At 48.2% G+C, this 12,344-nt stretch overlaps 1 protein-coding gene across 7 annotated transcripts in view; it reads left to right on the top strand.

Moving 5' to 3' along the window:
- Positions 1-12,344, top strand: part of GSE1 (Gse1 coiled-coil protein) — a 385,949-nt gene that overhangs the window by 339,354 nt on the left and 34,251 nt on the right. For all 7 annotated transcript variants that reach the window (XM_033156928.1, XM_033156929.1, XM_033156934.1 and 4 more), the window contains one exon: positions 5,203-5,402. In XM_033156928.1, coding sequence (XP_033012819.1) covers positions 5,203-5,402 — 200 coding nt within the window. The remainder of the gene's footprint in view (positions 1-5,202; positions 5,403-12,344) is intronic.

Below are 12,344 nucleotides of genomic sequence, written 5' to 3'. Positions count from 1 at the left end.
CGAAGATTCAGAGAGCTGTGACTGGTTGTAATCAGAGACCAGCTCTTGTGGGGCCTGTTTGTGGCCCCATTAATGGTAGAGGTTAGAATCTGCAGCAGTGAATATTTTTGGGGTGGCAGAACTTGAACAGGTGTTACACAAAAGCTGTGTTTCCTTCACTGGATCAAGGGTGCATTTGTGTTTGTTCGCTCCTCGGTCAGCTCAAAACTGGAAATGCAGGACTGAAGAAGCAGCAACCACTGGAAACGATATGGCTTTGTGGGGATTTTTTTACTGTCAGGGGTGCACCCAGTGGCGTAGGAAGGGCGGGGCATGGGCGGGGTGTAAGGGGCGCTCTGCCCCAGGTTTCAGGGGAGGGGGGTGACACTCCGCGGCCCCTCCCCCGCTGCCCAGCACCCCATCCGTGCTTCTTTATGGACGGGGCAGCCCCACAACCCACCACACGCTCCGCCGGATGCATCTGGCTGGTGCTGCTGCTCCTGCGGCAGGTCATGCGGCTGCCCGACCCGCCGCTCGCTCACCGCCTCACAGCAGCGCCGGCTGGATCCACTACACATGCCCGGAAATTCCAGGCATGCGCAGTGCATCCGACATGCTGTGGCGTCACAACACACGCATCGTGACATCACGGCGCATGCAGTGTGACGGCGCACCCCCAGGGGGGTGCCTTTGCCCTGCCGCCCCGGGCAGCATGGAGGCTCCCTCCACCACTGGGTGCACCAGCATCTGACCTCAGTTTCCCAGCTCCCTTCTAAGGGTAGAGGCGATGTATCTGTCACAGGTGAAGCAGGCAAAATCCTTTCCCCAGAAGTGAGCTCAACCACCCCCAGACATAGAGCATTTTGAAAGGAGGTGTTTTAGGTCTGAGGGCACAGCATCCTGTCTTGTCTGAGCCCAAGGCTCTTTCTTCACAAATGAATTGCTCTGTTAGACTAGAACTGTTTGCAGTGCCTGAGCTGCCAGGCACCCCCTGAGCCCATTTTCTGCTGTCATCCAGGAATCATTTCCTTCCATTTTGATCAAGGCATAGGTCCCTTTCCAACTGGGCGAGCAGAAGACGCTACAAAGCAAATCCAGGCAGGCTCATCTGCTGATCGTCAGCTTCAGTGGGTTTGGATCCTTGCGGGGCCTTTTCTCCTCTCCACCCGCCTTTCCCCACACATCCTCTGCCTTTACTTCTTCGTCAGGGTCTCAGCTGTTAATTACCTTTGCCTGTCAGCCTTTCCTGCTAATCTGCTATCACTGAGTGGGAATCAGGAGGTCAGACAACAAAGGTGACACTGCCACACTGCGCCTCTTGTCATCTCCAAGCCAGATTAGTTTCATTGACTAACTCCTGGCTGAATACCGCCAGTTAATTATAACGATCACAAACCCTCCCATTTTAAAGCCACACAGTGAGAATTAAGGGTTCTGAAGTAAGACTTTAGCTTCATTAATTGCCTGGCTCTTTGTGATGGTATTGATTGATAAGGCTTTCAGTGGTGAGTAATGGCTTCCCAGCTCAGAGGGGATTAAGGCTGCTAATTGTTGTCGGCCTCAGCGCTGACAAGATAGACTTCAGTAGGTGTCAAATCCATACTGGCGGCTTCCTTTGTCATCTGCACCATCCATGCCACCACTCTCCAGAATAAAAGCGTGGCGCAGTCGCCCAGGAATAATTATTAAAGCCCGGGAGCTGGCAGCGCGGCAAACCTGCACCTTCCTTGGGTCGGCTTTCTGTTTTCTCCTTCTGCTGCAAGCTTGCTCCAAGTGGTGTATGACTCCAATGGAAGTGGGAGACATGGCATTGGGAAGAAAGACTAAAGATGTTGCAAGCTTTTGAGTTTGACAGAATAGTTCATTATACACACACACACACACACACACACACACACACACGTGTTAATTTTTAGAGTACATGAAGGCAAAAAAAGCTCTTGCCTGTTGATTTTTATGTTTTCAGTTAGGCTGATAATGTTGGCAAAATAGTGTCAAATTGGCTGTATTTTTTTTCCTTACGAAACTCTGTCAAGTGCCTTATGTGTCAACAGTGCAACATGTTCATTGTTCACTTCATTGTGGGTGGTTCCTGTGGATACCTTTTCAGCCCAGGCTGGAAAGGATGTCTTAGTATTCCATCTCCTTTTTGTGCTCTTGAGTACTCCTTACCCTTCAATACTCCTTACCCTTACTCCTTCAGTAAAACAGGAAGGATTTGCAGCATCCTTAAGCTGAATTGGTTGGGTCCAATAAAATCAAGGATCTACCTCTCTAATTCCTAGGCTCCCATGCTTGTGCCGTCATACTAGGCCCTGCAGCCTATTTCAGCTCACTCTTGCCATAGTCAATGCAACCTAATAATTCAGCTGCTTACATAGTGGATTGTTAGTTCAACTGATTCACTGTAGCCACATTCACACCATGCATTTAAAGAACTATGATGCCACTTTAATTCATCATGGCTTCCCTCAAATAATTCTGGGAGTTAAACAGCTTCACAGGGAACTCTGCAAGTTGTAGCTTTATGATAATAAGGGTCTTCTAACAACTTCTAACAATATAATGCTTTTGAATTATGGTGCTGGAGGAGACTCTCTTGAGAGTTCCATGGACTGCAAGAAGATCAAACCTATCCATTCTTAAGGAAATCAGCCCTGAGTGTTCATTGGAAGGACAGATCCTGAAGCTGAGGCTCCAATACTTTGGCCACCTCATAAGAAGAGAAGACTCCCTGGGAAAGACCCTGATGTTGGGAAAGATGGAGGACACTAGGAGAAGGGGACAACAGAGGACGAGATGGTTGGACAGTGTTCTTGAAGCTACCAACATGAGTCTGACCAAACTGCAGGAGGCAGTGGAAGGCAGGAGTGCCTGGCGTGCTCTGGTCCATGGGGTCATGAAGAGTCGGACACAACTAAACAACAACAACTCCCAGCACCCTTAACAAACTAAAGCTCCCAGAATATTTTGGGGGAAAGCCATGACTGTTTAAAATGGCATGGGAGTGCTTTAAATGTTTGGTGTGAATGTGATGTCTCAACAGCATCTTGGTATGTCTGAAAAGGCTCAAAGTCATTAGAGTTTGCTTAGAGAGGCATTATTTTTATTTTTATTTTAAACCAAACAAGATAAAATTGTCACATGATCCATTTGTCAACCCTGTTCCACCATAAGGAAATTGTTTTTCTTTAACTCGGAATGGCTGTTAGCTTATTTGAATGCCCCATGTTTGTTTTTACACAAACTTTCCCTTTGTATGAATGTTTTTCATGCAACCTCTTTGCATTGAGGCACAGGGCAAAATCTAGCAAATCATTAGCATCCTATTTGTATTTCTCCTATAGCCACCCTTGTCTATATGCATCGTGCTCTTAATTCCATTTCTGTGAGTCTCTCCCCCCCCCCACTTGCAAATACCAGCAGCTTCCCTAGGCTGGGTGTAATTTAAAATACAGATGTATTATGCAAATTGCAGCAAAACCTTGCCCAAGGGTTGAAAAAGAGAGCGAGCTATTTTATTTACCCAAATGCCCGTCTCTTTGAGCACAGCATCTTGGTCATGGCTGCTTTTGCAGTCTTGGCTTAGGATGGTTTTGCTAATTTTTCTTGAAAGAAAGCAGTCCCCGCCTCTAATTGTAATGCCCCAGGTTTTGTGTGTTGATAGATGTAGCCATGCAGGGTGGTATTCAAGCCCAGGACTTCCACTGCTGCAGCATTAGAGTAACATCTCTGTACCATCAGCCTTTTTTCTAAAGTAATTGCCTTGCTGCTTTTGCTTTCCCCTGTGCTGGCTTTATGCTTCTGGGTTTCTTTTAGCAACTGAATGGGTAGTTAGGGTCCCTTTTTATGTGTCGCAACAGCCCTCCCATGTAAACCAAGTATAAGCCATTTTGTCTTGCCAGTTGCTAAATGTGAATGTTCGAAGGCTTCTGAGCAAGAACACTTGATTTGTGGATGAGGATGTAGAAACAGATGTGCCTATGTGTATCTGAATATTCATCATAGCTGTACGGTGCCTGACACCATATTAAGTGCCTTATTTATAAGGTGTAGAGGAGGAAACTGGCCTTCTGAGCTGAGAAAGGTAGGATCTTGTCACTCAGAAATCTGCAAGGAAATGTGGCTTAGTGGTAGAGCATTTGCTTTGCGTGCAGAAGGTCTCAGGTTTAATCCCCAGCATCTCCACGCCTGGGAAAGATTCCCTGGCTGAAACTCTGAAGAGTTGCTGCCAGTCAGTGTAGGCAATAGTGAGCTAGATGGACCAGTGGTTTGACTTGGTGTAAGGCAGTTTCCTATGTTCTCAAGGGCCAACTAACTATCAAATTACCACTAGAAACCACCACCCTGCACTGTTGTCAGAGTTTGATCCACGTGTGGCAAAAAAGGTGTGCCTACTCATAAGGAAAAGGAAATTGTTTTTAAAAGTTTCTGAGAGATCCAGCCAGGTTAATGTTGTGTCTCTCTTGGTGGTCTGCATGTTGTGTCTCAGCCACACCTTTACTGTGGTACCTTTACTCTCCTTGATGATCAGTAAGGGGTCAGTGGGTGCAGCCAAATAGCGCTACTACGGTACCTCACCCCAACTTCTGTATGGACATCTGAATGTCCCAGCAATGCAGTTGTCCATCCCTATTCTGGCAGATGGGTGTCTTTGAAATACATTAATGGGCCCAAATGTACATGAGATAATTCCCCACCACCACCTCAGCAGGGATGGGACTGGAAACCTTTCCCTTGTCAACAAGGAGCAATGTTCAGGAAAAGTCTTCTTTGGAGTCAGAATATTGGTTAAACTTGGGCGACTTTTGCACCATACATTCAAAGAACTGTGATGTCACTTTGAACTCCCCCCCCCCCCCGACTAATGGGAGCTATAGTTTGTTGCATGTGCTGAGAGCTGTTAGGAGGTCCCCATTTCTCTCACAGAGCATCAATTCCTGGGAAGAGGGATTGATTATTAAGTCACTCTGGAAACTGTAGCTGTGTAAGGGGACTTTGGACAACTCTCAGCACCCTTAACAAATGACAGCTCCCAGGATTCTTTGGGGTAAGCCATGACTGTTTGCAGTCATATCAGAGTGCATAGCGTGAAGGTAGCCTTATTCAATGGGAGCACCTGCAAGGTTTCAGCCTCCCAGCCTGCTCTAATGCCTGGGATTAAACTACCCACCAGGGAAAACTTCCCATCTCATTTCTGTCCATCTCTCTCTCTTGTTTTAGGGTCTTCAATAAGCAGCGAGTCTTCTCCTGTTTCCTCACCGGCCACCAACCACAGCTCCCCTGCAAGCACTCCCAAGCGAGGACCAATGGGGCCCCTGATTGTCCCACCGGGAGGGCACAATGTGCCGAACACGCCTCCGGTTGTGACCATTGCACCCACCAAAACTGTGAATGGCGTCTGGAGGAGTGATGGGCGACAGGTAATGCTTCCACATGTACATGCACGGCTTCTGTTGGAGAGGGTGAGGTTTTCTCTAGAAGGACTTCGGAAGGGCATTGAGAAGGGGGAATGGGACTGCAACACAGGAGTAGGAGACTACAGGCATATCTGAGGGAAATCCATCTTCCCTAAATAAGGCAGCCAGAAAACGAAATGAGCCTTCTAGTCGTGGGATGAGTAATATTCAGTGGACATTCTATTCCTAAAGAGCAACATGTCATATCAGGGGCCTAGCTTGTGACAGGCTGCCACAGAGTCCAGGCCTGGCATGGGTTGATGATCATGTGGACCAGAGGTAGGAGGTACAGTTGTGGATGCAGTGGAAGTAGGGAATCGGGCAAAGTAGTCTTTGTGACACTCCTTTTGGATGCCTCAGTAGACCCACCTTCATGCTATGGGGTTTCACCACCGGAACAGCAGCCTGGAGTGCTGTTGGCCCAATTGAGCCTAGGTTGCCTGGCTGCTTGAAGGCCCAGAAGTGCACTGGTGATGCAGAAGATGAAACACTGAAGCCTTCAAGCCTCAGCACCTTACACAGCATGACCAAGACCTTGTCATACATGCAACCAAATGGGGAGATTGCATGCTGATGTGCTCAAATGAGAAGTGGCGCAGTGGCAGAGCACCTGTTTTGCATGCAGAAGGTCCCAGATTCAATCCCTGGTATCTCCAGGTAGGGTTGGGAAAGACTCCCTGCCTGAAACCTTGGAGAGGCACTACCAGTCATTGTAGACAACACTTAGCTAGATGGACCAATGGACTGACTCAATAGAAGGCAGCTTCTCTGTCCCTAGTTCCTTCAGTCACCTCATTCTGGTGCATTGAAATGTCTAAAACAGCATTTGTACATTGACACAATGGGCATAGGTTACAAGGAGAAGGCATGTGTAGGATTGCAACTGAGCAGATTCAGCTCCACCAAAACTGGCACTGCATCAATCTCTGCTGCCGGTGTGCACCTTCCCTTGCAACAGCTGTCAAAATGCAGAGCAGACTGAATGTGGCTTGGGACTTAATTTGGCATAAACCCCTCCTGATTCTTCTTTTTGAGCCACAAGAGCTGATTGATTCCATCGAAGGGCAAGGCCTGCTTATCGAACATCTAGTGTTGAAAAGCAACATGTTGCATCCAGAGCAAATGTCCTCCGGCTGGGGGTAAATAGCATCATCTATGCTAGTGCCCACGTCAGGCACCAAGCACACTCAGAGATGTCAGGAAGCAGGAAAAATGCTGCCTCTAAATCTGTGCACACAAGGCCCTCTTCCTCCAGGGTTGCCCAGCCCACCATGCTGCCCTTTTTTCATGCATCCTCTCTCCCTTCCTTGCAGACACCACTGGCAGCAGGGAGCCGAAGCGTTTGCTAATTAAGAATCATTGTTAGGGTTCTCCTCCCCTTGTATTTTACCCAGGCTTCCCAGCGGGATCACAGCTCTTGGAAATACTAATTAAACCACAAAGAGGAAAGGCTGAGGGAGGGGAAGGGAAAGCAGGACCCCTGGTGCTTCGAAGAAGCGCAGATGATGCCCCAGCGAAGGAAAACACACACACAAACACGCCCTGAGCTCTGATCGTGATGAAAAGAAGAGGCAGCTTGCTCAGGCCTGCTCAACACAGCCATGCTTGTTTTGGTTGTGATCAGCTCCTTCTCCCATCTTCTCATTATTGAGCTTTGAAAAACAAAGCAGATTAGGTTAACCAAGTGTAGTTTATCGCTCTGCATCTCTGTGTGGTGTATGGAGATGACATAGTTATGGGCATGTCTGGCAAGCTTAGTGGGCTTTGATACATCAGCAGAGAAAGGACTCAAGGAAGTGCTGTGGCTCAGTGGCAGAGCATCTGCCTTGCATGCAGAAGGCTCCAGGTTCAATCCACAGCATCTCCAGGTAGGGCTGGGAGAGACCTTTGTCTGAAGCCTTCAAAAGCCACTGCCAGTCAGCGTTGGCAATACTGAGCTAGATGGACCAGTGGTCTGACTCATTATAAAGCAGTTTCCTGTGTTCCTGTGCCTTGAGGGAAGGGTTGTAGCTCCTTGGTAGAGCATCTGCTTTGCACACAAAAGATCTCAGGCTCAGTTCCTGGCATCTGCAGGTAAAGCTAGGAGAGGCCCCAGTCTGAAACCCGGAGAGCCACTCCCAGTCAGTGTAGAGGATACTGAGCTGGACGACCAATGATCTATCCACAAACCAGCTGTACCTGTCAGTAGCTCACATTGGCTTTCATCCTCACCGGCAGACCTAACCCCACTCTTAATTTACTTAATTTAAAAAAAAAATCTACTGCCTTTCATAAGAAATCTTAAAGTAGTTCACATCAATAGAACCACAGTAATAAAAAACCCAGTAAAAATTAATACAGCAGCATCTATAGAATCAGGGTGAATCACAATAAACTCGTATTCATGGCCAGCAAACACCTGGTAGAATAAACAGGGGTTTAGCAGGTGCTGGAAACTAAGCTGAATCAGCACCTGCCTTATTTCAGAGGGGAGTTTCTTCCATTGACTCGGGGGGGGGGGCAAAACTGAAAAGGCCCTTCCCTTGGCTGCGGCAAGCTGGGCCTCAGCAGGCTATGACACAGCTAGGTGGGCCTTATTAGAAGACTTTGGTGACTGGGCAGGCCTGTTTGGAGGGAAGGGTATTCCTTCAGGTAAGCCAAGTTCTTTTGGACTTTATAATTCAATGCTTAACCCCAGCCTGGTAGCAGATCAGCAAACCCACGCAGCTCTTTTAAGAGTGGCGTCACATTCCTGCAATAGGCTGCTGCACTCAGCAACAACCTAACTGCCACGTTTTGCACCATCTGCAGCTTCCAGGTGGATATCAAGGGCAGCCTCACTTAGAGCTCATCTCAGCAGTCAGTTCTTGAGGTTTCCAGTGCAGGCTATCCTTTCCCTACTCCTCCCTATTCTCTAGAATATTCGGCAGCCCTTGAGAGACTGCAATAATATCCCTGCTGCAACAATTTACCGCTAATGAAGCTCTAATGCCACCAGGGAGCGCTCTGGATAGAGAGAGCCAGGGCTGACTCAACAGATGATCCAGCCCATCCATCCTAGTACAGAGGTTTGATTGAAGCTTCAATACTTTTTTTTTTTGTCTGGTGGATGGGGAGCACAGTAACTTAGTAAAATAAGATGTGGGGGTTGGGGGGAGAGAGCAGAGAGATGAGGCACTTGGCACTCTGAAATGCTAAAATCAAAGTGGCGGCTTGCTGCTGGCGCCCATCCATCAGAGGTTAGCGGTTTTTCAAAGATAATATGGAGTCTTTTGAAAGGCCGCGTGGAATGAAGAATTGTCTATTTTAAAGCTAATAGGGCATGTCCCGTGGTCTCCCTGGCAGAGATTGCACACTAATCACCAGCGAATGACTGATCTCCCCATTTTCTCCCTCCCCGCCATTTCATTGCCTTTTCCCCTTTCATCCTTGCAGCTGCGTATCAAGACACTGCTGGAAATGAAGTACGGTTCAGGCAGCGCTTTTGCAGCCTACTCAGAGCCCGCTGTCCACCTTTCTTAAGCAGGTGCCGCCTTTGCCAGTTATGCCACTGGGCAATCCAGTTCTAAGGATTTAAATGGCTCCCCCCTTTTTTTCTTTTTTTGCTGGCTGAGGCCAGCGGCCCTCCTGATGGAGTGTAGTTTTATCTTCAGTGGCAGCAGCTGGAAGAAGCCTGACTTGGATTTTTTTATTTATTGAATTTGTATCCTTCCTCCCCAGGGAGCCCAGGGCTGCCAACAGATTCACAATTTAAAAACAAAAACAATGCAAAAACATTCCCCAAAATAATTACAATTAAAAACATTTAAGATTAGTTTCAGTTAAAACGCTTTATAAAAGCAATTACAGTGAAAAGCATTCCTCCATCCAATGATCACAGGGTTGCCCAGAACAGTATCCTTCAGCCACCAAATGCCTGGGTAAACAGGAATGTTTTTACATTTCTCCTGAATGTTGATAATGATAGGGACAGGCACACTTCACTAGGGAGGGCATTCCACAATTGGGGAACCATCACTGAAAAGGCCTTGCCATGGGTAAGCACCCAGTGGCAGCACTGCAGTCAAGGAGAATCATGGGTTCTTCAGCAATTGTCTGACTCTTAACTCCTAACAGCCAAGAAGGCCAGTGGGAGAGATGATGGGAGTAGAAGTTCAGTGACATATGGAGGGCCACATGTTCCTCACTACTGCTCTACTAGAGCCATGAAGTCTGCAAAATATAACTGAGGAAGTCCTTCATGCAACCATTATCTTAGGGCAATCAGTGTAGCCAGATTATCTAGTTAAGAACATCAGTTATATAGATTTGGGCAGAATTCAAGGCATATGTGTTTGTTTTCGCATTTATATCCCACTTTTCCTCAAGAAGGTCAAGGTGCCAGACCCAAGGTCTGCCAGCTTCATGGCTCAGTGGGGATTTGAACCCTGATCTTCCTAGGTATTAGTCCAACACTGTAACTACTACACTACATTGCCTCTCAGGTTGTGTGGTGCTGTATATTCGGATTCCAGCTTGCTTTTCCTTTGAAGTCTCTCCACAAAGCACTGAAGTGGGTTAAGCCAGTGCCAGAGTTGACGTGGGTTGAGTTGCGAGCAAGACAACAACTCCCCCATTGTGCCAAATTGTGTGGCTCAACAGGACCTGTTTGGCCCTAAGAAAGGTGTTGGGGACCTCTGGCCCTCCGGATGTTGCTGAACTACATACAGCTGCCATCATCCCTGGCTATTGGCCATGCTTGCTAGGGCTCATGGGAATTTCAGTTCGGCAACATCTGGAAGACCGAAGGCTCTCTACTTCTGCCCTAAGGACTGCCACTTTTACCCTCCTGGTAAAAGAGCTCTTGCAAGGTTCACATTTTCCTGCCCATTTTTATCAGGAGACCCTGCCCTACCCTCCCGCCTTGTTGTCTTTATTCAGAGGCATGTGGCTCGTGCAGTTTGCTGATGCTGCTTTCTGCAACGGGCCTGGGTTTGTTTCCTGCCTCCAATGAAATGCTTGACTAACCTGTTTATTTTATGACCGCTATCAAAAGGCTGGTGGATTTATATTTGCTGTGCTGTTTCAGGCTCCATAGGTGTCTGTATCCTCCCGGGGTGATTAATGGCTCTGGGGGAACAAAGCAGCCGGTAAATCCTCCAAGGCAGAAGAGAAAAGCCAGACCCTCCTTCCCTTCTGCCACTCTCCTTCCTCATCACAACCAGGCCTGCTCTAAATGGACCTGCAGCTGCAGGCACCACACGCTGGCAATTGCTCTGCCTATGCAAAACAATCCCTTTGCAAAGCAAACAAGGTCACCCTCCTTTTCCTATGTTTGCAGCAAGCCCCCCTCCGCTGAACACTTTTTTCTCGACAGGATGAGGTGTAGGGGTTGTGCTCTATTTTCCAATGCTCTTGATTTTGCCCATGTTTGTTGGTCAATTCCTTGCGCCCCCCCTCCGGGTGCATCCGGATCATTGTCTCCTAGATGCGCCCTCTGGAGAAGGTCAGGGTTGGTTGGTTGGTTGGCTGGCTGGCAGGCGGGCAGGCAAAGAGGGCCGGGTGTGTGGCGCTCCAGGCGTGCGCTGCGTTCAGAGAGTGAGCAGATGTTCCTGCTCATTAAAAATTCCAATCAGCGGCCCATCTCTTTGAATTAATTATGGCCGATGTATCTTCTGAAGAGATTATGAAAGTCTTGAGGAGCTCTCAGCTGTTTGCAGGAGTGTTTGTTGTGGTCGTATTTAGTAAATACACTTGACTGATAGAGGCAGTTCTCCCGATGGCACCTGGCAAGGAGCTGCTTAATCCTCATCTGCAGCGCATGCTTCAAGGTGTCACACTCTGTGGTGATGCAAAGGCGTGTGGTCTGCCTTAGGGAGTGTACAATGGAGCTTCCAGCTTCAGGTTCCAGGCCTGTAGAAGCCCCTATTGTGCATAAGGAGATTGGGGGGGCAAGTGTGGCATAACGAAATAGCTAAGTGCTCCTTAGGACCCTGTAAGGCCTGTGGAGCACTACAGGGCTTTGCTTCCTTTGGATGAGAGACCGGAAGAGGCCTGCTGCCTGGCACTATTTGGTGCTACTGGGAAAGGTTTGTGGCTCAATGGTAGAGCATCTGCTTCGCATGCAGAAAGTCCTGAGGTCAATCTCTGGTGTCTCCAGGTAGTGGTGGGAGAGACCCCTGCCTGAAACCCAGGAGAATTGCTGCCAGTCATTGTAGACAGTACTGAGCTGGATGAACTAATGATAAAACTCAGTATAAGGTAGCTTCCTACTGGACATGCACCGGCTCAATCTCTTAACGGTTGCTTGTTGCTCACTGGTCCCTGTAAGCTGAGCCTTGCATTTAATAGAAGTGTCTGAATTTTGCATTTGTAGATCTTAAAGTCATGCCAACGGCTCCAAGTAGGACTGGGAGAGAACCCTTCTTTAAACCTAGGAGAGCTGCTGCCAGTCAGTGTAGACCAGGGGCCCCAAACTAAGGCCCAGGGGCCGGATGCAGCCCAATCGCCTTCTCAATCCGGCCCTTTGACGGTCCAGGAATCAGCATGTTTTTACATGAGTAGAATGTGCCCTTTTATTTAAAATGCATTTCTGGGTTATTTGTGGGGCATAGGAATTTGTTCATATATTTTTTTCAAAATATAGTCCGGCCCCCCACAAGGTCTGAGGGACAGTGGACCAGTCCCCTGCTGAAAAAGTTTGCTGACCCCTGGTGTACACACTACTGAGCTAGATGGACCCAATGGTCTAACAATGGATAAGGCAGATTCCTATGTTCCTGTGTTGTGGGGCTTACCAGGCAGAAACACCCTCCCCTGATCCTGCATCAGGTCTGTCAAAGCTATGGTGTGGGCCTTTGCAGGCCTCCAGGCTGCTCTCAGTCCATCTCAAAAACTCCTCTTCAAACCCGTTCAAATTCAAAGCAGAACTCCACTGTTTCCCAGCCT

The sequence above is a fragment of the Lacerta agilis genome, chromosome 8, assembly GCF_009819535.1.
Source record: "Lacerta agilis isolate rLacAgi1 chromosome 8, rLacAgi1.pri, whole genome shotgun sequence".
Classification (NCBI taxonomy): Eukaryota; Metazoa; Chordata; class Lepidosauria; order Squamata; family Lacertidae; genus Lacerta; species Lacerta agilis.
The sequence above is the reverse complement of the archived record's forward strand: the minus strand, read 5'-3'. Positions and strand labels throughout refer to the sequence as shown.